The sequence below is a fragment of the Nicotiana sylvestris genome, chromosome 7 (assembly GCF_000393655.2).
Source record: "Nicotiana sylvestris chromosome 7, ASM39365v2, whole genome shotgun sequence".
Lineage (NCBI taxonomy): Eukaryota > Viridiplantae > Streptophyta > Magnoliopsida > Solanales > Solanaceae > Nicotiana > Nicotiana sylvestris.
This window is the reverse complement of record NC_091063.1, coordinates 141,002,300-141,028,630: the sequence shown is the minus strand read 5'-3', so window position 1 is coordinate 141,028,630 and position 26,331 is coordinate 141,002,300. Positions and strand designations below refer to the sequence as shown.

The following is a 26,331-nucleotide window of genomic DNA, read 5'->3' as shown; positions in this document are numbered from 1 at the left end:
GGATATGTCTCACTTGGGATGGCTTAGCTGGTCGGGCCGAGACTGGACTCCGTGTAAAAACACGGTAGCATTATGGGTTGTGACACTTAGCGCTAAAGATTATTTAACCTAAAGAGATGAAAAGATTGAATCGAAACGATGTGGTCCTTATTTGGTGTTTCCTTGTAATCCTGTGAAGTGCTTATTGATTATTTTAACTGCCTTCTATTTGTTTTCACTATTTATTCTATTAAGATTTGTGTTTGCCTTACATACCAGTACTATTCGACAGTACTAATGTCCCTTTTGCCAGGACGCTACATCTTTAAATGGATGTAGGTGGTTCCAAAGCATACAGTGTTGGTCGCAGCTAGTGGCTCATCCTCTTTTTAGCCGACTTGATGAGCCCGAATTCATTTCGGGGTCCTGTATCATTGTTTATCATGTACTTTGTATTTTGAGATATAGCCGGAGCCTTGTTGCCGGCATTTCTATATTACTCTTCAATTGTATTTAGAGGCTCCGTAGAAAGGTTGTGGGTGGTGTTTGGTATTGAAAATTAAATCATAAATATTGGTATTTTACAAATATATTTTTTCTTCACGTCTATAAAAATTGTAATACTTTGGATATTATGGTTGAAACTACTAATGGAAACAAAATGGAAGTTGTTAATGAAATATTTACAAAGTATGATAGATGGAGTTCATCTCCTCTTTATTCATGAATTAGTTTGGGTAGAATGAAACCTCACACGCTTGCTCAGTCGGGTTTACTCGGTTGAGCGTCGGTCGCGCTCCTCGATTTTGGGGCGTGACAAAGAAGACCATTGTTCATCACCCACAGGGGAACATATAGTCATAGAGTCAAGCATTTCAGGTTGAAGAATGCAGTTAACTGGGTCTCAGAGTTTGCAGCCGATATAGGCCTTTTTGTTGAGGTCGCTTTGATCTAGCTGTACGGGGTCAAGGTCTTCTATGGTTGACCCTTCGGCGTCGACCATCTCTGGACCATAATGACTTCTTTGGCTTCGAAATGTGGCGACCTCGACCCTACTGATTACTATTCTTCTTTTTCCTTATCTTTCTTTTGTTGAGTTTTCGTGTCGTCCATGGCAATTCGGTAGCATTCTCGGGATGTACCTTGTTCCTTTATATGCTGAATATTCCCCTAGGTGTTAGGAATTTGATCACTTGGTATAATTTGGAGGGGACGGCTCTCATAGGGTGTATCCATAGTCGTCCCACGATGGCATTGTATGTAGTGTCCTGGTCCATGATATGGAACGTTGTTTGTACAGTTACCCTTTCGGTGAGGACGAGGAGGGTAATTTCTCCCAAAGTCTGTTCAATTGCATTATTAAAACCTGTTAGTGTAATGCAGCAACACTATATTATCCTTGAGTCTCATATATGCGAGGACTCAGGGATGGATGATGCACGCCCTACTTCTGTCATCTACCATAATTCTCTTGACATCGATATCTAAAATTCATAAAGTAATGACTAGTGCATCATTGTGAGGGAAAGTCAAACTATCGGTATCTGACTCATCGAAGATGATACTTTCTTCGAGTCTATCATATTGTTCGTGGGTGATCGATCTTTTGAGGTTGTGGGTGGCGGTGAATTTGATGTTGTTGATCGAGGAATCGTTACTGCCACCGATGATCATGTTGATGGTGCAAGCTGGCGAAGTGGGATTTGGTGGGCCTGGACATTCTCGACCTCTCGCTAAGGTGTTCCTGCCTTTGTCACTAAGTAGTTCTTTGAGATGCCCTTGTTGCAACAAGTTTGCTACTTCTAGTCTTATGTTGATGCAATCTTCTCTTTTGTGTCCACGTTCTTGGTGGAACTCGCAGAGGGCATCAGATTTCTTGGTGCTTGGGTCAGATCTCATCTTTGGTGGCCATTTTACCTTTGTTCTGAGCTTCTCAAGAGCGTAGACCACCACTGTAGGGGACACACAAAAGTTGTGAGTAGATAGTAAGGGAAGCAAACCTCGATCGTTCCTATGAGTGCCTGATCTCAACCTAGATGGGTCGTCTTCATAGCAAAAGGAAGGAATATGTGTCCTAACATAGGTTTGGTGTCGTTCTCTGTCTGGCCCCGATACGAGATGATCCCTCCTTGTATTATCCCTATGCTTATTCCCGGGCTCGATTTGTACCGAGGTGAGCCCTCGAGCTGGTCTATTGAGGTCGTCGTCTTCTATTATAACCTGGCATAGTAGGCATTATGGATTTTGTCCCAAGTGGCCGGTGGGTATTTCATTAGTCGACACAGTAGCCTTCTTGGCCGCAACATGCTGTTACGAGCTTATCGGCTATCTCTTTGAATATTTCTATGGAATAAGCCGACAGCTGTGAGCGAGACTCCGTTAATGCCCCTCCACTGAGAGTTTCACCAAATTTTTCGAGCAAGATGGATGACACCTGCTCTTTGGTGAGGTTGTTGCCTTTCATGACGGCGACGTAGTGGATTACATGGTCTTCCGGATCAGCCATCCCGTTGCAAATTCTGAGATATGAGGGCATCTTGAAGGTTTTTGGTATGGTGTGCGGAGCTGCTTCTTCCCTGTACGGCTGTTCCACAAACCCGTGGCTTCTCTTTTTGGTAATAATTTGGGAGCGTTTGGTATTTTGTCTACCCGTTTCTGGTGCTTTTTCATTTGATCCCTGAGTACCCTATTCTTGATTTTTATTTCTTCCATTCTTTTAAGCACGATGGTGAAGACTCTCTCACTTGCACTATCAGTAATATATGAGTTTATCTAAAGTCGGAGGGCTCGATTGGTCGTCTTATTCATTCCTGCGTTGTGCTGCATGGACTCTCATGGTTTCTGTGGTCGTGCATGGGGCTTGCTTACTGAGCATGCTGACTTGAGTCTCAGTTAGCTATGCTTCGAGGAGCCTTTTCATAGCGGGTGGATCTCCCTCTCCTGTGTACGTAGAGACCCCTTTCCCCTTTTGTTTGTTGTGTTGCAGAAAGGTGCATGTGACCTCTCTCGTCTGGGGGAGGCCATAAGTGTTACCTCCTCATAATGGGTGTCATAGCCTTCGTTGATGGCATTCATTAGGTTGAGAGGAACATTATTTGTTGCCTTCGTTCTGTTTCCTTGGTTACCTTCCATGGAGACTTTTGCTCGCACAAAGAAAAAAGATAAACCTTGTGGTTCATTAGATTAACAAGTCACGCGAGTTATGGATCTAATAGAAACTAAAAAGTTGGCTGAAAAAATCCCCACAGACGGCGTGGAGAGACCTTATTATCTATATCGATGAGTGAAAATGAGGGAGGAGCGGGCACAACAGTTGAGACGGGGGCGGAGGCGGAAGGCGTAGCGACCCTTCTCCTCCTAAACGAGGGCATCTGCGCCATGTTCCTTATTGTAGCCCCTTTGACGGAACCTAGAGAAAACAAAAAAAGTAAGCACGACGACGTAAACCAATACGAGTATGACGACGACTAGAAGAAGGAAATCACCTATCGAAGGGAGGATCGGTTTGAACTTCTAAAAGAAGCTCGGCCAATCACGGATTCCCACGGTGCATGAACCTGCCTAACCTATTCAGTGAGATACGTCACCAATTGAAGAGGTCGACCAGTGGCTATAGAAAAAGAATGATTACTTGACCAGCTCGGGATGAATAAAATATTTGAAAGAGTAAAAGCAAAAACACTAATACTTATGAGTATGGTTCCAGGCCTCTAGGAAACCAGTAACATCATCTACGATGGCCTTAGTCTTGATAAAATAATCAATCCAGAACTACCAGCTACCTTTATCGTCCATTTTCACAACCAAACATTTTCCCCCACGATGTCGAAGATTCATCATCGTTCCTCGATAAAAATAGGGTGCAAAAAGATGCACCAAGTGACGCAGCGTGAACTCGACCCCGACCAGTTCAGCAAACTTCGACAACATCTCAATCACTTTGTAAACATAAGGGGGCGATCTGAGCGGGGAAAACGTTGTAATGGCGACAAAAATCCTCCACCGACGGAAGGAGAGGGAACGAACAACCGATGGCGAATGGGTAGGCATAGAGAGCACAATACCCAGGACAGTGGATATGTACTTTGTCACTACCAGTGGGAATTAGCTCCACGTGGTCGGGAAGGCCAAAGTTGGTTTTAAACTCAGCCAGCGCCTGGCCGTCATCATGGATTGAAATTTCTCGGTCATCACTTCCGGCGGCCATTGGAGGTCAGGTTTGGCATCAAGATAACGAGGGATGATCTCCTCCACTAAAGGGAGAGCTCCTCCTTAGCTGTGGTGACAGTGTATTCCCCGTAAACGGGAAATACAACATCCAAGTGAATGGAATGGTTCTCCTCATTTACATTAGAGGGAAGATTCGACATGGTTCTGGAAGCTGAGAAAAGTGAAGAGAGCAATGCTAGAAATATGAAGAATTGTTAGGAAGCAAAAGAAGGAAATTAAAAGGAGAAGTTTCGAGAATGTAAAGTTTGAATTCTGGTGAATGCACCCCCATTTATAGAGAAAAGGGCACCGAACCCAAAACGGTTCGTCATAATTGTCACTAGAATCGAAACGACAAAGCCGATCAGGGGCCGCGCGTGAATCGACGCGACACGTTGGGAACCGGCATCGTCATGACGAATGACATCATGACGTCACATCTTCTCTTTGACATGATGGTTTCATTAAATCACCCGAGAAATTTAAGATTATCGTGAAGCGCCACGTCGCCTATTGGAGGGACTAACTGTATGTACTAAAAATTATCATAATTATATGTGGATCAAGTCGACATTAAGAGAGCCTTCGAAGGCTGCCATGTGTCGTCAACAAGATATAATGATTTAGCTTCATAAAATGGCGATGTCATAAAAAAACAACATATCGTCGTCGAGGTCGAGATGGCCCAACGAAGGACAAGGATGAGGACGAGCATTCCTTCTATTAGAGTAGTAACAGCTAATTCTGTGTTGATGGTTCCCCGGAGAATATTCCAGTGAATATTCCTCGCAGTTGTACTATTTAGAATTTTATGACCCATGTACCCTTATAAATAGAAAGATATGTAGTTATAGAGAAGATTTGACACTCATTGTAAAAAAAATTATATATTGACATACTCCGAAGATTCTTACTTTATCATACACATACAAAATTTACTTTTTTTTAGATCTTTATCTATCCTTTCTCCCACGATCCAAGAAAAATCCGAAAATTCAAAGACTTATCATTATCTATCCTTGTCAAAAGAAATATTAGGGAATCTCACCCTTTTTTGGGTGACCCACGTCCATTTATTTACTTAAATGACGTTATTTATTGTTATCTTCCATATTCTTGGATCATTGATTATACCGTTATTGTTGTTATTTATTGCTGCTCAAATAGCATACGTGAGATTTTACTACAAAATTATTTGATCTATCTTTTGGATATTAATATTGGCTAAGATTAACCCAACTTTATTATAAAATTCCATTGTATAAGTCTAAATCTAAATTTTGGGTCATACAATGGCGATCAATCAACCACTCTTAAAATTCATACTGATTAATAGATCTCCGTGTCCCGGCAGTTTTTTGCGATAATATTCTTTTATCTTTCACTATGAAAATCTCTACATTAAAAAAAAATTAAAAGAAGAGGAAAAAGAAAAAAACACGTTTTCCATGATGGAGAAAACAATTATAGCTTGGAAGGAGTTACCGACCATCCATGGGGGACGCGGGCATTAACCTTCCTGGAAATTGATGAAAATCCCACGATGTGCAAAATGTTACTCTCTCAACAATCAACTTGAGAGCTAGGATGACTATATATCACATGTAAAGTTTTACTAGGTTAAGTTTGGTAACAAGTCAAATCATCTTTATGTCTTGTGATAAACACCAAAAGTTCAACAATAATGTTTTCTTTAATTTTCTTTCTGCCAATTAGGGGAAAACATACGCATTTTAGGAGTAACATAAAATAGACAAGTGCTGCGTTCGTACACGCACCGTCCAAAATGTTATGTGTAGGAAGCTTCAACCTCAATGCCCCTAGGTGTCAATTTTGCACTTTGATTCCACGAGGTTTAAAAGATAATACAAGTTTATATTTCATAGTTAATTATCATACACAACACACAAAAATACAATCTACAGAATTAACAAAAATAAAATTCCAAACGACTAAAGTATCTGATATAATTCAGAAAAGATTTTTCCAAACTAAGGGGATTTGGAAATGCTAGTGTGTTAGATAGAAGTTCAGATGTCAGCTAGCTATCTAAAATAGCAAGTGTACAAGCTCTATATCGCTGTTGAATTGGCTTCTGCGTTTCACTTGCTCTTTCTTTGATGTATATATTCTCTACAGTGTACACTATACACACGTTATTAATTAATAGTGTCACTAGCGGGACAGAATTCAATAGCTTTGCCATTTATTTATATTTATGTTAAGAAATTTATATAATATGCATCAATAATTTATCTAATAATCCAAAATCCAGTAAGTTGCCTTCTCTAGAATTCAAAACATATAAACTTAAAATTTTGAATCCGTCTCTTTCCATAGGTTTGTGTTCTCAAGATTAGGACGAAGATAATGACTTTGTCGTGATCAGCAATAATGCTCCCTAGCTTGTTTTTCTCTAAAGATGGACGGAGAGATAGCATTTAGCATAGGAATAGATAGACTCAATTATTCCTCTAGGGATGATCAACTCCACAAATTATATTTTTTGCTAATCACTCATTCAAAAGTAGAGGCTTCAGTCTTCACGCCTTTGGTTGTGCTAATATGTTTTTTCCTGTGAAACCAAAACAAATTTTTCATGGAGTGAACATTTAGTGATTATTAAGCATGTAATCAATGGACTCATTGTATACTTGTTCCCATCCTCACGGGTTATCGTTTTCCAAATAAAGTTTTGTCTTGTATCCGCTCTAAATAGACGAAATTTGGCAATATCACATTTAAACGGCTTTAGGACAGCAGTGTATGCCCTCGCTATCTTTGACTTGGACTATATATGTCTATATCTACGTATGAATATGAAATATTATTACGTCCTTACTTATTGTAACATGCTATGTACAAAAGAATAGTGACTGCAATGATATTCTAAATTTACTACCATAGACCACATGAAACTACAAAGAACTACGACCTCGAACGACCTTGACCACCTAATATGGGATGGGTCAATGTAACAGAAAGCCAGTCATTAGGAAAGTTCATTGGACATAGTGTCTGGCACTACTGATATCTAGTTTTCCAACTTATGAAGAAAAAATCATGAGTATGTATGATCATGATTGTACAAACTCCGTAAAACCACCACTATGTCCATTACTCTCTTCATCATTCACTTGTACCGTGTGCTCATCAATATATATTGGAGAAGTAAATAAAGAAAGCCGACCAAGGAGTGCAGCACACCCGAAGTCTTAAATTTGAGTTCTTGGGAATGAAAAAGCTTCTAGTAGACCTCCCTTTAATGATTTTATGCGGCGCAAATCCAAATTAATCGGCCAATAAACTTCCGGTACAAGATGGTTAGAAAAAATATATAGAGAAGGTCCAAGGATCTCATGATCAAGTCCAGGCATACGCACACATTACTAGGTGATTTTTTCTTATCTTCTTAAGTGTTGGTGCTTAGATTTACATGATTTCGGTGCTGCTAAAAGATAGTAGGTACCCAGCATAATATAGAGGTGCGCACAAGTTAATCTGGACATCACGATCACAAAAAAATAAAAAAATAAAAGAAAGGAAAGATCCGAGGGTCAAATTAAGTCCACTAACCACCAAAGTGCATGAACCAAGCCTCACTCCTAACCTCTATATATACCTTCCAACTGTCCTACTTCTTTCCCCATCCCCTTCTCCCATTTCCCATTTCCCATTCCTTCTCACCATAACAATCAATAAACTCACTGCAACTATGCCTTCTTCTTCAGTTTTTGTCGTTTCTAGATCCACAATATACCCAGAACATCATGAATCTGTTAATAATTCCTTAAGACTCTCTGTTTCTGATCTTCCTATGCTTTCTTGCCAGTATATTCAAAAGGGTGTTTTGTTAACCCAACCCCCAACTGAATTAACTTCCACTCATCTTATTTCCCATCTCAAAATTTCCCTTTCTAAAACTCTCTCCCATTTCCCTCCCTTAGCTGGCCGTCTGATCACTAATTCCGATGGCCACGTGTACATCCTCTGTAACGACGCTGGCGTCGACTTTGTACACGCGAAAGCACCCCATCTTACAATTGCCACTCTAATTCCACCAAATTACTCCGATTTGCCACTTTACTTCAGAAAATTCTTCCAATTCGATAGTACCCTGAGTTACGCCGGACACTATAAACCCTTAATGGCTATTCAGGTAACTGAGCTAAACGATGGCGTTTTCATCGGGTGCACGATGAATCACGCCGTCGTTGACGGAACTTCTTTCTGGAATTTCTTCAACACTTTCGCTGAATTTTCTAAGGGGGAGAAGAAGATTACGAGACAGCCGTTTTTCGGTCGTAACACGGTGTTTGATTCTCCGGCGGTTCTTCAGTTCCCGGAAGGTGGACCGTCGGCGACTTTCTCCGGCGACGAGCCTATACGTGAGAAGATCTTTCATTTTAGCAGAGAAGCTATTTTGAAGCTGAAATTCAGAGCCAACAACAAAATGGCAGTTAACGGTCAAAACGGAAAAACTAACGGGAAGATAACACCCGTTAACAACGAGCCGGCTTTGCAAAACGGTGCGGCTGTGAAGGGTACGGCTTCGGAGATTTCATCATTCCAATCGTTGAGTGCTCAGTTGTGGAGATCCGTGACGCGGGCCAGGAAGTTGGACGGGAGCAAAACGACGACGTTTAGGATGGCGGTGAACTGTCGCCATCGGCTCGAGCAAAAGATGGAGCCGCTCTATTTTGGAAACGCGATTCAGAGTATCCCAACGGTTGCTTCCGTTAATGAGCTGTTAACTAACGACTTGAATTGGAGCGCGAATCTGCTACATCAGAATGTAGTGGCGCATGATGATGCTACCGTGCGCCGGGGTGTGAAGGATTGGGAAAGTAATCCTAGGTTATTTCCTTTGGGAAATTTCGACGGAGCTATGATCACTATGGGAAGTTCACCTAGATTTCCAATGTACGATAACGATTTCGGGTGGGGCCGGCCCCTGGCGGTCCGAAGTGGCATGGCTAATAAATTTGACGGTAAGATCTCCGCCTTCCCCGGACGAGAAGGAAATGGGACCGTTGATCTTGAGGTGGTTTTGGCACCTGAGACAATGGCAGGACTCGAAGAGGACATGGAATTTATGCAATATGTTTCTTAAATATTAGAAGTGTGAAATTTCAACTGAACAACGGTGATCAAGAGAACATTTGAAATCATTATAACCTCTTGACGACTAGGGTGTTTGTTACGAACATGTTTATTAAACTTTGAAAAGAAAGAAATGTTTCCAACTTTTCTTTGGATTTATTCTTGTGGTAAATTGAATTGTTTATGATAATAATATCATCAAGGTGAATTTATATAGTCTTCTTAGGGTTCCATATTTTTGTTTTTCATAGCATAAATAAAGCTATACAAGCAAAGAAAAAAGAAATTGAAGGGTCCAAAGTGATATATAAAGTAGAACATATGGGCCATAAAACTAGTGGAGCTTGAGGCCTATAGCTCATTCCAAGAATTCATATTCTTTCTTTAGTGAAAGTACAAAAGAAAAATCTTCCTCGTGAAAAAAGTTCAACGATTAACTATGTAAAAATTTAACTGTATTTCGAATTTTAACATTGTTCAGGAGGCCTCCTATTAACTATGTAAAAAAGAGTACCAAAAATTGTTCTTCCTTTCTTTTTTTCATTTAATGCATCATGCTGCAATGGTTGTCTTCGTATTACAAATTATATTTCCTAAATATCCTCTGTCCATCTATCTGTCCAAAAAAACCACACGTTAATTCTATTAATAAAATTACTCCCGCAAGTAACAGGAACTGGTGGGCCTACATTTAATGACGTGTCATTTTTCTACTGAGCCACGTGGCAATCTCGAACTAAAATAAAAAATAAATCTTATTTCGGTCCACTTAACTGACTTGACCCAAAATTTTGTTAAAGTGAGAAGTTGCGGCGGAAGAGGTGGAGTGAGAAGGGGAAGACATCTTGTTGTAAGCAAATTTGCCAATGCAGTAGATGGAGAAAGCGATGACGGAGATGCCAAGGCCAAGAAAAGCGTAGCTAAATTGATTAGTCAACATGGGATGCTTCCTCCCGTCGTCCCTCCTCCTAAAGAACTCTCCTGTTGTTTCCAATGGCTTCCTCACTTTCTCGATCTTCTTCTTGATTCCACCCAAACTCTCTCTTCCCCATTCATCTTCTCTCTTGCGCAACTACTGCCATTGGGAGTTGACCTCCACCATCATACTAGCTGCAACACTATTTTCACCACTGCAGCGGTTGTCTCCGCCACTCCATCACCATAGCTACTGCTCCCACCACTATAGTCATTTCTCCCATGAACAACACCCTAAAGTTACAGAAAACTAAAGGAAAAGTGAGGGAAATAATTCTTATTTTACACTGGAAAATTGGAAAAAAAAAAAAAAAAAGCTTATATAAATCGTTGGCATCTTCAACAAACTAAGTTAAGAGTACTTAATTGAGAAACAAAATTTTCTCATGGTGGTGAGATATCTAAATTTAATTTTGGTAGAATCAGTTAGGTGGGTTAATGAAATTTTATGACCCATGTAACAAAACCTTGGATCGAATAAGGTAAATGGGTCGAAATAATATCCATTTTTGTTCCAATCAGAGATTATCACGTGACTCAGTAAAAAAAATTACACGTCATTAAATTTTAGGCTCACTAGTTCTGCAGTTGGTCGCGGGATAATTTTATTAATAGAATTAACGTCGTGTGATTTTTTGGACGAATAGATAGACTGAGGGTATTTATAAACCATTTAGCAAACGATATAGATAGTTTAGGCCCTTTTCCGTATTTCCTTAAAGCATCATACATGGAAAATTTTCCGGCAAAAAGAATTTAATTGAACAATCTCCCAATTAAAGGTATCTCTGTGTGACCTATAGGTCATGGGAGCCTTGAAGCAACGGTAAAGTTGTCTCCATGTGACCTGTAGGTCAGGGGTTCGTACCGTAGAAACAGTCACTAATGCTTGCTTTAAAGTAGGCTTTCTACATAACACCTTGGGGGATGCGACGGCGGGATCTTTGTGAACCAGGTTGCCCTAACCTCTCGAGTCTCGCCAACATAGCTCCGCCAGTGTTTATAGAAACATCCCACCAAAAGCTTACATAAATGTTGGAATAAAAGCCTCAAGGGTCGAATCTAATAGTATATTACATCCAACTTGAATGTGCAAAGTCAAAGAAAAGAAGGATGAAAAGGGGGTGTAGGGGTTTAACCGGAATAGGTCATTTACAAAGTCATAATCGAAAAGGAGATGATGACAGCAGCTCAAATTTGCAGTCTACAAAAGCTCTCTCTTTTGGGTTTAAATAGGGCAATCACCACGAAGGTGTGATATTTGGTAAGGTATGTGAAACGCTACAAATTTAGGAGACGGATGCATGTTTAAATCCTTTTTAGTTTCAATATGTGATTATTTGAAAGGCAAGTTTTTTCAGCCTTTGTCCTAGTCATGTTCATCATATAGAATTATTCATCTAACTTGGGCCGCTTATTCTGGATAATTTGGATAAACATTACTTTATCCATCAATTCTAATACAAAATATCATATACCTTTTTTAAACATCAAGATGCGCTTTTCAACAAAATTAGTTTTAGTGTACGTGTGTTGCACGTGTATATCGCGTCAATTAGTATTAGGGGCGTATGCAGGAATTTTTGTAAGTGGTGTCGAAATTTATAGAAGAACTGGAATGTTACTTTGATTATCATACTTTTAGACAAGAAATAACCTTAGTTTATTGGTTTTGTTGAGTCTTAATTTAAAAAAGATTTTGAATTCAATTCTACTTCATCACAATTTTTAACTACAAAGGCTCTCTCAAATATTTACAAAAGCAAAAAGTGCTAGTTGAGATTTGAACCTTTGACCTCTTAGAGCAAAATCAAGCACAAAACTAACACACCAAGGCACAATTTATGTCAAGTGGTGTCATTTTTTCTTACTTATCCGTTTCCGTACAGTATTAATACATATATTTAGTAAAATTTTCCGACGAAGCGGTGTCATGTCGCATGACACCGCTTGAGGAGGTGTGCATCCACCCCTGATTAGTATAAAACGTGTAAAAAAATTTTATTGAAAAATAACAATTGATGTTAAACTAAATGCGATATTTGTCAAATGATCAAAATAAATATTATTACATTAATACAATAGTTGAATACAATATCTTCAAAATATATAAAGATGATGAATTTAGTTGAATTAGTTATATAGTATTTCGAGTTTTGAGATTTTATTATCATTATTATATAAGTATATGGTAAGTTGTTACAATCTCACGCAACATCTCTTTTATTAATGTTATAATCATAATATCATAAAACAAGAAAATAATAAATTAGTTATTACTTAATTAATTGTTACTTTTGGACAAACAAGTTTTTTCAACGCAACTAAGCACACAGTCTTTCAGTTGGTACAAATGAAGCATAAAAACTTTATGTTAATCATCGTGTAAGGAGTAAATTAGTTTTCCATTTTATTGGATGATACAAAAATAAAATCTAATTTTAATTTATCAAGATTCTAAGATATATATTTTATGTAGAAAAATGAGGTTAAGCTACTTTATAACAAAAGATATTAAAAGTTTAAAAACGTGTTATACTCTTTTCTTTTTTTCTTTTTTTCTTTTTTTGACTAACATTAATTTTTCTTTATTTAAATATTTATATGTCTGTTTTTAGCATGTGAAATTTATTCTTTGTAACTTAAGTACGTAGAATTCTTATTTGTTCTGGTGGCAATCATAACACCACTTCAGCCTCTTCATGTTTCACTAATAATTCTGACTTCTAGAAATGTATACCTATTAAATCAAAACTCTTTAAAATTAAAAGAAAAAAATTAACATGCATTGGTCATGTATTTTAGGTAATCAATTATTGAAAGTATTTGTAAAAATAATACTAACAATTATATACATCAGAGGCTAAGAATACACATTAAACTCCAAAAGCATATTTAAAGTCTACAAGGATATAATGTTGGTTTAAGGAAAGATTTGAAGTTAAGTAAATTTAATTGAATTTGAAATCCTAAATATTAGGATATTCTATGTAGTTTAAATAAGACAAAAAAAAAAATTTAAAAAAAATATTTAGTTGATTTTGAACTCCTAAATATTAGAAAAATAATTAAATGACTGTTTTATTTAGTATGAAATCTATTTTTAAAAGGTAAAAAAGAACGAACAATATTTCGCTAAGGACCTTCGTGCTTTAATATAGTATAGCTAGATAGATTACGTGCATTACGCATGTTTCTCTCTGATTGAATATTTAAAAATTTAACATTAATATTATTTAAAATATGTTTGAATTGTAAAATAATTTTTTAAAATTATAAGTTTCTAAAATAATGAATGCTTGATAAAGAAACCTTATATAACAATTTTCTTTTCTTTCCTACAATCAAACAGTAGAATACAAGTCCGCTTAGGCTTCAAAAATTAGAAGTGTAGAAGGGCTTATATTGTACAATCAAACGGTAAAATACAAGTCCGTTTAGGCTTCTAAAATTAGAAGCCTAGAAGGACTTATATTCTACCATTTAATTGTGGGAAAGAAGAGGAAAATGTTCAAAGTTTCCTTTTTTTTTCCCCCTTTTTCTGTTTAATAAGCAACAAAATTTTTGAAATATTCTTACATAAAATAGACAGTTTCCTTCATACGCAGTTTTGAAAGAATTGTAGTTAAAAAATTATAACTCTAAAATATTAGTTTAGTCCTAAATATTAGAGTGTGGTTTTTTTATTTAGGTCAAAGATCTAGAAAAGTCAAAGTAGTGTATTTATAATAAACACCTAAAGTTGCGTCACATAAATAAAGTTAAAAAACAAATAAAAGAGAATAATAAAATTTTTAAAGATTAATTGTTATTACGAATCCAACATAAGTGCGGTTACGAAAGGTTAAAAGTTGATTAGCTATGTTAATTTGAATACCTTCGGCTTCCAGTATTGAATATGAAATTCACGCGTCACCGAGTTTGAAAACTTACAAGTAGTTGTAGCTACTGTTTATCTTTCTTTCTAATATTTAGTATAACTACTTATAGTTATGTAAAATAAGAGATAAAGAAAAATCGGTTTCCTAAACCTAAAAGAAAGGGAAAGTGCTCGATCAATAAGAATTGTTTATGAAAAATATGTGATTTTCGTGTACTATTAATATTGGAGTATATTTTTTTTTTTTATATTACATAGTTCTAAAAAAGGGAAAAATTTAATACAAGATTTAGTTGATTTCGAAATCCTAAATATTAGGAAAATAAAATGACTATTTTGTCTGATGTGAGGTTAATGCTTAAAGGGTAAAAAAAGACGAACAACATCTCGCTAAGGACCTTCGTGCTTTTAAAAAAATCATAAGTTCCTAAAATGATGATTGTTTTTCTTATTTATCTAAGCCAAGGAAGAAACTCGGTTCGCAGAAGTTTTCAATCATCTCAATCAATATGTTCGACTTAAATTTTATTCCAATTTTATAATCTGATTACTTAAAGTTTACAAATTACCATACTTCTTTTTTAGTTTCAACAAGAATGCTCCTTTTGATTTTTTCCGGTAATTTAATGTTTTAAGTTTAATTGCAAAAAATACAAACAAGTTGTACTAACTGACACACGATGTTTATTTTTTGCTGTCAAGCAAAATACAAATTACTCTATTTATTGATCAATGACAAATATTATGGGAATTGTTTTATTGCAAAAGTAGAAATGGCTAAATTTTGATTAATTTAAGTTTTTATTTTTTATTTTTTATTTTTTATTTTTGAGAGGGCTTTCATGCTCTATACAAGGACATAATTATGTATTCAAAAGTTTTCTTTTTATAGAAGAGTTCATGCATGTTAAAAACAGATTTAGAATTCAATCCTAGAATATGAGTGAAAATATGGGTTCATGCATGTGAATATCAGATTTAGAATTTAATTTTTATCAATTATCACAAATGTAGTGTTTTAATTTTTGTGTGTCTATAGTCAGTTCACATTTAATTTTGAATTGAAACTTTTTAAAAGCAACTTCGATTTAATTCCAAAAAATATTAAATTGTCTAACGTTAAGGTGTATACAAATTAAAAGGAAAGGTATATATTATAGCTAATTTTACATATTATCCTAAATATTAGGAGTTTGTACATAATTCAAATTTGAAAAATATTTAATAATCTAAATTTTAGTTGATTTCAAATTAGTCCTAACTATTAGTAGTAAATTAATTAAATTGTATGCTTACAACTTTGTCCAATCTAACAGCTATTTTTGAAGGGCAAAAAGATGAGCTAAAGTATAGATATAGATTACGCGTGTTGCGTATATATCCTATGTCGATGAGTAATAAGTTCTTAAAAACCATAAATATTATTAAAAATTATCTATTGAGTTATAAAATAAAAGTTTAAAAAGTAGTTTAAGTTTCTTGAAATGATGAATGTTGATTATATTTAGCAAACTCGATGACCAATATTTTTGTTTTGTTCCACAAAAGTCATCATAGCCCCAACTCAAATTATTTATTCATTTATTATTTGATGGAATAATTTATTTATTCAAGAGAACGACTTGAAATCAGAATTAGACATATATATCAATGATTCAGCTCTGCATTGTATTTGTTTAAGTGGGATTTATATTTAAAAAATTCTATTAGTATTAGTTAACTTCAAATCGTAAATATTTTTTCCTACAAATTTTGGATTTTGAATTTGTAACTATGTCATATAGTAGATTCTATCATTCCATATGCTTGAAAACCGTGTAGATATTTATGAAATATTAAATCAAAACGTACAGTAGCTAATTTTGCAAAGAAATCTCTATTTGTTTTCTTATAAATATGGTTCTAGCAAAGAAATATTAACTTAGAACATATGATATGTACAAACATGTAATTAAAATCTTAACAATATAAATTAAAAACAAACTTCGGAAAAAACTTGCCTTTAAAATCTCATCTTAATCGGCACTAAGTCTCAATCAGAGGCTCCACGTGAGTCTTCCTTCAACTGCAAAAGAATATTGAATAATCGACCAATAATTACTCATATAAATTTGTTAAATATATGTTGTTATAAAAAGCTGAGAAATCTAATAACTTGAAAAAAACAAAACAGATATCGATAAGAAAAAAGGTAGAAAACGAACATCAATATTTATAGAACATTAGATATCTCGAAGAATTAGCTTGTTTTACACCTTAAACTCATGTTGATAGGGAACTAAAAATCGGATGAAATGTTCCAAAGAAGTCAAACCTAAAAGAAAGCCACACACGTTGGTAAAGAATTCTAATCCTAAACAAAGAATGCCTAAAGAATCCTAAACGTAAAATAAAGCAAAGTCATAGCCAATAGAAACTGTAATACACGATAGTTTTGGTGTTATACCAAAATAAGAAGAAAAAAATAGTAGTGAACAATTACAATTATATCCAACGTAAAATACACTTATGAAAGATAAAAAAGGCGAGCGACATTTTGATAGGGGTTTCGTGCTTTTAATATAGTATAGATATAGATATAGATAGATAGTATTAATAGACACCTCAATAGAAAACTTTCTAAGTCGTATGAAATTCGATGTATCTATTAATTTCATCAACGAAAAAGTCCCTTAAATCTTAAAAAAAAGTCAATACACGATTTGAATTATATATAAATAGGAAACTACTAGATGACCTATGATAAGTCTCGCCTAGCCTCCCCTGTCGCGGTTTTACAATTGTTTAACCGCTTCTCTAGGAGATAGGAGATGTACCACTAACTACATAAATGTATTCAGGACATGACCATCATCCGAGCCGGTTGCTCGCACTTCTTCTATTGAGAACTGTAATTTCATAGAGTTGATTCACTGGGTTTGCAGCTCACTAAATCCAAATCTATATGAAAGTAAACTTACATGTACATAGGTCCAATTTAATACATAACAGCACAACAGACCAGGTCTTTGAGGTCTACATTGTACAAACAATGACAGCATAATACATTTTCAGGTCTATATTCTACAAACACAAGCTATGAAGGATACAACTTGCAAACCATTAAAAAAACTCTATCCTTTTAGACAATAAAATACGAGAAATGGATCGATCACCTATAGTCGACTTCTGGAACTGCGAATATACACCTAAACATCCATTGAAATGGTCTCAGGAATACTGCTCTCTGCTTCTTCCAGAACCAAATGGCTGCACTGTACTGTTCGTTACGAATCGTTCTTGTTGCAGCTTTCCAGTCATATTTCTCCATTTCTACGCGTGCAGTTTTCCCCATAGTTTCTCTCAATTCAGCATCGTGCAAAAGGGGCACTAGTTTGCTCATGCAGTCGTCAAGGTCCCCAGGATTAAACAGATATCCAATCTTGCCCTGCTGATCGTCAGGGATGATATCTGGAACTCCACCGGCACGGGCAGCAACTACAGGAAGCCCTGATGACATGGCCTCCAAAACGACGAGCCCCAGTGTCTCTGACTCTGAAGGCATAAGAAAAACATCTCCACTGGCATATGCTTGGGAAAGCTCCTCCCCTAATAACATGCCTGTGAACACGGCAGGCATACCTTGGAACATTTTCTCCAATTCCTCCCTACAAGAAGTGAAGAGAACGATAATTTTACAACTACTCTATGTAAGGATCGTAAATTATGTCTCATTTTAATGTTGAGAAAACATGAAACATTTCTTCTCAAGGACACTCTCTTATTATAAGAAACAGCAATGGCTTCCAGTTACCAGTTATAAACATTCTTAGTTAATTCAGCATTCAATAGTAGATTCCTTTTTATTTCTTTAACCGAAAAATACGTTATTTACAGCTATGGAACTTAGTGGATAATGGGCCTGCCTTCTACCCGTCTATGCTTAAATACCACACAGTTCACAGCAGGATTCAAACTCATGGCATGTGCTTACCACACATTCAGTGCCATGCTACCTTTACCATCAAACCAAAGACCTGGGGACCATTTGACAGTAGATTCTTGCTAGCAAACAGCAATCCTATCAAAAAGAGCTGCTGGCTTCGCATTGTAAGATACTATTTATTTCTCAGCAATATATAACTATATTATTTATGCCAAGAAGGTAGATAACTAACTTCTGACAAGGAAAATCCCAGAAAATATAATTTGACCTAAATAATGATAACACATAAAGTATCTGCAGTGCACATGAGAAACGTAATAAGCGCACCACTTGCATTGCTAATACCAGAGTACTTCCCAGCCACTTTCAAGAATCTGGGATTAGTCAGAGTGACTGAATAATGTGGTGAACTCTACTTCTTACACAGTTCTCTATCGCGTTGAATTAGTAAACACATGTACTCCTTAACAAACTAAGAAATCTTAACCAATTAACCAAAAAATGGAAAATACTAGTTACTGTACCATTATAAATTGAGGAAACCCCCGCATGTCAATAGTTAAAAAATTACTATCATAATTTCGACACGTAGGAAGTTTCAGGTAAGATTTATGGGAAAGCTTTCCATTTCTTAAAATTGGAAGTGTCCTTTGAGTTTTTTAACACAACCTAAGTAACAATTCTGGCAATATTAGGACCAGGTAAATACCCCCAAAAGAGTCCAGTCATGTTCTTGCATGCATAATATAGTTACCTCATAAAAATTTAGACTGAACACTTTATGGTACAAGATTTAGTGTACTTTCCTAGGCAAAGAACGTGAAAACATTCATGCTGATGTTCGGAAATTAAGAAGCAAAACAGTAATTGCAACTAACCTGTATGGCCCATCTCCAATAAAAGCTATGCGAACATCTGGAAGTCTATCCATGACCCTGTTTCAAAACCATTCTCAAATGTCACGTGCAACTTACCAACATTATCATATTAGCTTAATCAAGCACATAATTTGCTTGATAATATACATTCTCCAAATATTCCAAGTCTTTTTTCCCCTCTATCAATGAAGGAAGAGCTGTACCTTTTGAGGAAATCCAAACTCTTCTCAACTCCAAGTCGTCCAACATGGACTATCAAAGGTTTATCGGATTCTCCATTACTAATTGTGAATAGTAGCAGGAGCAAAGGAGAAGAATTATCAGCACATACTAAAGATAACTTCGTACTGGATCCAGCTGAAAAGGTCCTACCTTAATCTTAGTCGCATTTCATGAGACCGATAACGGGGGTGGAAGCTCTCGGAATCAACACCCTTATTCCACAACCGTATTCTGTTAGCTGAGAATGAACAAAAAAAGACAGAAAGAATGATCAACTTGTTAAAAGCTGAATGCTTTAATGGGTAAAAGCATCTGAATCCAGCAAAAAACTGCTTTGACAGAACAGATAAGATGGAGGTTTTCTTTTTCTCCTATCGCTAATTAATAAAATCATTATTGGAGAGCAATTGACTAGTTCAAGTTTCTGCCTTTTACCTTTTGTTACCTTATAAGCTTCCAGATCCTTTGCAATAGCAGCAGATGGAACCAGCGTAAGATCAGCAGCTCCATGTAGAAACTCTGGTAAAGCAGTAAATATATCTTAATTAGTATCGAGAAGAGAAGTAAGACAAGAGCTAATTTAGAAGATATTGCTCAACTGACATACTTATCACCATCCACATTGGTTGAACCAGCCAACTAAAGGTGTATCTGGGTATGTACCTGAAGAACAAGAATGAGGATTAGAGTAGTTATTCAGAGAAAAAAAAGGGAAAAGTAAATAGGATCAAAGTAAAGACATCCAGTGATATATCGTAAATAGTTCTAGCTTCATATACTTTTTGCTTAGTGTTCTCCATCAGGAAGATCAATTTTCGATAAACCTTTTTTTTCATGGTTAAAGTTGTATATTTAAGAAATCAAATATTCCAATATAGAAATGAGATAAGAAGCAGAAGGAAGGAGTGAACTTACACTGGCACATGTGTGTGGTAAGACATTACAATCGGCACAGATAGAAGTTTCGCAATGATAAGAGCACCAAATACCTAAAACAAGGAAAAAGGTTATCTTAGATAGGAAGCTGGAAAATTTTAATTCCCCTTAAGCTTTTCACTAGCAACTACAGGAACATAACTGAAAGAAGAAAAAAAGAACTGAAAACTTACCATTATACCCGGAGATGATGCATGTATGATATCAGGCTTGAACTGTACTACCTCGGAGATTATTCTAGGGCTGAGAGCAAGTGAGAGGGGTACTTTCCGGTACCAGGGGCAGGGAAAACTGCAAAGAAAGTAAAAACATCAGGAAGAAGCTTTTTTTAAAGGGATGGGAAAAGCATCATAAGTTGACAATTCTTCATTATCATGGAGTCCTCAACCTCTAACTGTTTGATGTTGACATAGTAGAAGAAGTGAGTTAATTCATTAAACAAGGAAAGGTAACAGTTGCAACCTCTGTGATCCTATCAACTTTGCCCCATAAAATTCTTGGGGTACTCCTTCATGCGTCGTCACAACCATAACCTGCACCACAAATTCACAGAGCCTGTTCAGCAGTTGATCATCAGGTGTAAATCATCAATCATAATAGTTTAACATGTAACCAAGGGGTGTATTTATAACAAATAAAAATGGATATCTCTGAGGTAAATTACTGCTTGAATAAGCATTTACTCCAGTATGTGCAGAAAAAGCATATCAAAATTGCTTGACATTGATTCAGGTGAAAGGAAATAGAAGAGATCAAAGGATATTAAATTCTTTATTGATAAAATATCATAAAAATATTCATTGGATTTAATAATATGAAACATGGCAATTTCACAAGTAGATATACGATATAGCACGTCACTCAGGCCCCTACCGAAGTAACACCAACAGACATCATAAACTAATAACATCATAGTCAGACATAGAATATACCTCATCCCCCAGTTCGCGGAGATACTTTATAAAATTCTGGAACCTGTTCTTATATCCAGAAACATACCTGTATATTGCACAAAAAGGAAAAGAGTGGTTGTCATCAATATAAGCCAATTCACGGACAAAATATAATGGGAGTAAGATGTGATTGAAATCATGCATAAATCTTGATCATAGAATTAGAAAAATTAGGTATAAAGTTAACTTTATAAAACTGACAAGCTCTCTAATCTAAAAGCAGATTTGCATATGTTTGATACTGGAGAGTGGAGACCCTAGCCCCCCACCCCACCCCCACACACAAAAAAAGGAAAAAGAAACTAACTAAAGGATGAAAGAAGTCATACTTATAAGTTTCTGAAAAGGACAGCAAGAATGAAATAGAAGCAGGAATTTCACTTAAGTCTATCCAAGGTTGAAGTTTATCTATTTTGAACACAAAACCGTTCCAAAATATGACATCAATATGACAGTTTGATATTTTGTAAATCTCGTGTGATCCCTCTAGCTGAATAAGCTTAAGGAACTACGCAGGGAGAACGAAGAGCCAAAATGCAGCGAAAAGCAATTAGGTTCAAGTAGTGAAGTGGTAATGAGCATGATGAGAACTAGAAAAGTGAATTGTACCTAAGCTGTATTTGTTCATAGGAAGAAATGAAAAAAAAAACTACAGCATTATCTAGCTTATGCTAAAATATATTAAACGACAATTCCAATACTACCTTACAAACAACAACAACAACAACAACAACAACAACCCAGTAGAATCCCACTAGTGGGGTCTGGGGAGGATAGAATATACGCAGACCTTACCCCTACCCCGAAGGGATAGAGAGGCTGTTTCCGGGAGACCCTCGGCTCAGAGACCAATACTAACTTACAGAATCTTAGCAAATCAATGAAGATAGTTGAAGACCATTCAAGTAAAGCAAAGACAATCACTTATACTTTTGAATAAAAGTTACTCAGAAATCTGCAAATTAATCCATCAACACCACATTGCATGACAGATTGATACTTGAAAACACATTACAACAATCGAATTAGTTAAAGTAACATTCAATTTCTGATAGGATCCAAATACAATGACAATATGGTGATGCAAAGAAAAACAACATAAGAAGATTTGATTGCAAAAAATACAAAGCAGAGTAATTGCATTTCCCTGAAATATATTCACATAAGACATTAGCAAAGCTGCATATCATAGGAAGAACAAATGGTTAATGATCAACTCATTAACTGTAATATCTGGCAGCAGCTATACATAGACTTGCACATAAAAAGCTAAATAATGAAATAATAATAAAAGCATAACACCCCAGATCCAAAAGTTAGTGGATCAGATAATCAAAAGTCAACACATCAAACAAAAAGTAAAAGAAAAACAAAAGTTTAGTAGCAACAGCATCTATAGCTAACAACTTGCCAGAGAATTATACATGTAAATATTGCACAAAATCTATGTAAAGAATATAATTAATGACTCACGCAAAAGGAGAAGGCTCAACAAAGAGAGCAATACGCCTAGGCCTTGAACTCATTTCAGATACAAGCAAAGGAGGAGGATTCTCTTCCTCTTCATCTCTGTACTCAGTAATTGTCATCTTATTACTAGCTTTTGGAGCAATTAAGGATCTTTTCTTGAAGGGTCTTTTGTTAAAACTCTTTTTACACTGTAAAAAATTGATCTTTTTGTAAATTAAAGTAATGGGGTATGTTCTTGAAGTAGAAAAGTAAGAAACTTTATGAAAACAAGAGGGAGGTAAGGAATAATTAAAGGGTGTAAAGGAAGAAGAATTTATAAAGAGAGAAGAATAGCTGGACATGTTAAGAGCGGTCTAAATGATGTTAATATAGTATAAGGGGGTTGGGGGGGGGGGGTATTTGAGTTTAGATTATTGAAGGCAGAAAAGGAGAGTGCGTGTGAGATCGAAAGAAAAGAATCTGGGGCCATAGGGGAAGGGACTCTAACAATGGATATTCTTTAGAGAAAGGGTGGAAATGGGGAATAATTGGAAGCTATGAAAAGCATATGCTATTTACAACTTTCTTTTGGTTTTTTGCTCGGTGGTCGGTACATGTTTTTGATTGATTGAAATTTTATTTTATTTTAGGGATAAAACACTTTCTGCTAAAAATAACTTCATACTAAAGGCTTGAATTTCAAACATCTAACTATAGATAAATAAGTAGTTACTAATCTATCATAACCTTTAATGGTATGCTATTTAGAACCAAAATAAGTGGCTTTCGTTCATTTTTTGGGTAGCAATATGTTATTTTCTCTCTTTTGTGGGGTCTTCTTTCTTAAATACTGAGTACTAGTATAAAATTGAAGCAAGAGTAATTGAAGATCTGGCCTTTAGTGAAATATCTGATTTCTTGTATATGCTAGTGTGTGGGGTGTGGGGTGGTCGTTGATCATTTTGATCAATGGTCCAGGTTTTCCCTTTCCTATTTAAACTAACCTATATCCCCCCCCCCCAAACCAAGTAAATCCTATTAGGAGCATTGTGTTACTTATTCTCTTTTGTGTGGTTTCTTGTCTCATACTATATAATTGAAGCAATGGAAATTGAAAATTTTCCATATTTGTCTTTCCGTGTATGCTATTAAGTTTCAATGGTCAAGATTTCAAGTACTTAGAGATGGTTTGGTATCTAACCCAAACTGTCATAAATATGTTTGTTTTTTCTGGTCAAACATTTTAAGTTTTTAGTATTATTTTTTGAACTGCACGAATTCATGACTTTCCATAAATTGCAATTAGTATGTTGTTGATCTATGTTTCCAGTCAGGGAATAAAGAGGAATTTTCACCAAATTGAATTGGTGGCATGAGGTGGATTTGGGGCGGGAAGGGGGACTCAACTTCTTCTGTTATAATCATTTCTTTCTTTCTTTCTTTTTATTCTCCCTAAATCGTTATTGATTTGACACACCTCTTAAGAAATAAGTAATAAATAATATGGCAATTTAAATATATCAATCATATTTATTATATGTTAAAAAAATGAATTGGAAATATGTAGTACTTAATAAGCATGGTAAAATAGATATAAAATAAAAAATTATCTATTAATTTTTCAAACGGAACAAGTAAAAATGAACATTTATTTTTTAGTACGGTGGACGAATAAACTTGGAAGGATGAAGTAATAGTTATAATCCTCTTTCAATTGTATCCTGAGAATGGACTAAGAAAAGAACGAAAGAAATATATTTCCTTTTTTTTTTTTTTTTGTTATTTTCCCTTATTTGGCAAGTCCAATGATTGATTTCTAGTCTCGTAAATACAATGTTAGGCTTCAAAATATCTATAATCAGTCAACAACAATGTGGTATAAATTCATATTATTCTCATATATTTTGATGTAAATATCGCAAGTAGTTGTTTTTTTTTTTTCTGACTAAGGGGCAGGGGTTGGAAGAGAGAAGCTGTTTAAGCTTCAGCAGCATGTGATCATCTGGTTGTGTTGTCTATCTCAGTTCTCAAAGATGTCCCTGTGACTGATATGTAATTATTTTTTGCTTTTACCTGCCATAAAATTTTCCTCCAATTGCAACTTCTTTTATACTTTTGTTTCTCCAACTTTCAACTCTGCAATTTAATTAAATTTCAATCTTTTTCCCTTAATTTTTATATCAAGTCTCATGAAAATTCATGAACAAGTACATATACAACTTTTAATATATATCCATCTTGCTTTTAATCTGTTTAATCTGTCACGACCCAAATCGATGGGTCGCGACGGGCACTCGTTATGTTACTCAACTGAGTACCAACATAACGTATCTTTTCATGTCATATTATCATAAATAATTGAGCCGGAGAGGCCGCCGTGAAATAGGTAGAATACAACAAGTAATGTCAACTTATACATAAGATATATGGGCCTCTAAGACCAAAATAACCACTTGAACACTAAACATAGGCTGACAAGGCCATACAATCTTTTATGTACATGACCATCTGTCTACAAGCCTCTAAGAATACATAATTTTCATAAAGGTCAAGATAGAGTCCCGCCATATCAAACAATACACATCTAACTCATACTAACCAAACAAACAACTCCGAAGCAAATGGAGCGCACCAACATCTTTCGCTGAGCCCATAGCCTACTTGGAGGACTCTCGACCTGTCTATCGGGACCTACGGGCATGAAACGCATCGTCCTCAGGCAAAAAGGGATGTCAGTACGAATAATGTACTGAGTATGTAAGGCACATAAATAAGTACATAACAGACACGGAGAAAATATAGAGTAAATGACTCCACCTATAAGTCTGAATAACTTTGTAAATCATAAAATAATTATAGTATCATGCATATGCGTATGAATGTCATGTCGTGCATAGGTACATGTTTCATAATATCATCAGCCTCTGAGGGCATCCCATCATATCATCTTGGTCATTGTGGGCAAAATCATCAACGTATACCAGCTGATCAGGTGGTGGTGCATATATAACGTCATAACCTTTCCCATATCTCATATACATATATATATACATACATATATACGCGTATATCATGCCATGTGGTCATGGGTCAATGTACATGAATGCAATGCATGAAAAATACGTTAATAAAATCTTTCGGAATGTCATAAGACCATTTTGCCTTTGAGTAATATCATAAAGTAAATTCTTTTCAGCTTTCGTATTATTTTTTTTTTCTGTGACCCATGAACAGATGATAGAATATTATGACACATGGAAATTCAAGAACATAGATATCTCTAATACTTCTATGAATAGAGTCATTTATGGAATTTGTGCATTTGCTCGTTTTGTTTGTGACCATTTTGCCTTTGAGTAATATCATAAAGTAAACTCTTTTCAGCTTTCGTATTATTTATTTTTTTCCGAGACCCATGAACAGATGATAGAATATTATGACACATGGAAATTCAAGAACATAGATATCTCTATTATTTCTATGAATAGAGTCATTTATGGAATTTGTGCATTTGGCTCGTTTCGTTTGTGTCATCCCAAGAGCAACGTGGGGAGTTCTTGGAGGGAAGGATGCCGAGGGTCTATTTGGAAACAGCCTCTCTACCCCAGGGTAAGGGGTAAGGTCCGTGTACACACTACCCTCCTCAGACCCCACTAGTGGGATTATACTGGGTGGTTGTTGTTGTTGTTGTTTGTGTCGTACAGATCATGCCAAAAGAAAGAAGGGATAGCCTTAACATACCTGGAGTAGGAAAACTCCATATAATATTGTTGGTGAAGATTGCACCGTACTCTTCTAGAACCGCAAAATTCCACGTTGCTA

General features: G+C 35.8%; 3 protein-coding genes across 3 annotated transcripts; 1 reads left to right on the top strand and 2 right to left on the bottom strand.

Moving 5' to 3' along the window:
- Positions 1-1,470: 1,470 nt before the first annotated feature.
- On the bottom strand, positions 1,471-4,186 carry LOC138873858 (uncharacterized). Its single transcript, XM_070152342.1, has 2 exons — positions 4,075-4,186; positions 1,471-1,931 (listed from the first exon to the last, which is right to left on the bottom strand). Exons 1-2 carry the CDS (start codon positions 4,184-4,186, stop codon positions 1,471-1,473), a joined length of 573 nt encoding a protein of 190 aa, XP_070008443.1.
- Positions 4,187-7,819: 3,633 nt separating this feature from the next.
- Positions 7,820-9,503, top strand: LOC104230129 (uncharacterized acetyltransferase At3g50280). Its single transcript, XM_009782868.2, has one exon. It carries the CDS (start codon positions 7,904-7,906, stop codon positions 9,299-9,301), a length of 1,398 nt encoding a protein of 465 aa, XP_009781170.1. The 5' UTR covers positions 7,820-7,903; the 3' UTR covers positions 9,302-9,503.
- A 7,560-nt stretch (positions 9,504-17,063) lies between these two features.
- On the bottom strand, positions 17,064-22,904 carry LOC104230128 (sulfoquinovosyl transferase SQD2-like). The gene is made up of 11 exons (XM_009782867.2): positions 22,534-22,904; positions 21,040-21,106; positions 20,570-20,640; positions 20,281-20,398; positions 20,087-20,160; positions 19,779-19,834; positions 19,607-19,690; positions 19,322-19,409; positions 19,153-19,230; positions 18,950-19,006; positions 17,064-17,793 (listed from the first exon to the last, which is right to left on the bottom strand). The coding sequence occupies exons 1-11, from the start codon at positions 22,869-22,871 to the stop codon at positions 17,298-17,300; spliced, it is 1,527 nt and encodes a 508-aa protein (XP_009781169.1). The 5' UTR covers positions 22,872-22,904; the 3' UTR covers positions 17,064-17,297.
- Between the last annotated feature and the right edge of the window lie 3,427 nt (positions 22,905-26,331).

What these genes read in the sequence shown, in the direction of transcription:
- LOC138873858 (XM_070152342.1), bottom strand. Translation starts at nt 4,186, where the DNA reads ATGGCCGCCGGAAGTGATGACCGAGAAATTTCAATCCATGATGACGGC. An exon ending in CGTGGAGCTAATTCCCACTG is followed by an intron (nt 1,932 to 4,074) that starts GTAGTGACAAAG and finishes TGTCCCCTACAG; the next exon opens with TGGTGGTCTACGCTCTTGAG.
- LOC104230129 (XM_009782868.2), top strand. Translation starts at nt 7,904, where the DNA reads ATGCCTTCTTCTTCAGTTTTTGTCGTTTCTAGATCCACAATATACCCA.
- LOC104230128 (XM_009782867.2), bottom strand. Translation starts at nt 22,871, where the DNA reads ATGTCCAGCTATTCTTCTCTCTTTATAAATTCTTCTTCCTTTACACCC. An exon ending in GTTGAGCCTTCTCCTTTTGC is followed by an intron (nt 21,107 to 22,533) that starts GTGAGTCATTAA and finishes TGCAATATACAG; the next exon opens with GTATGTTTCTGGATATAAGA. An exon ending in ACCAATGTGGATGGTGATAA is followed by an intron (nt 19,691 to 19,778) that starts GTATGTCAGTTG and finishes CTGCTTTACCAG; the next exon opens with AGTTTCTACATGGAGCTGCT.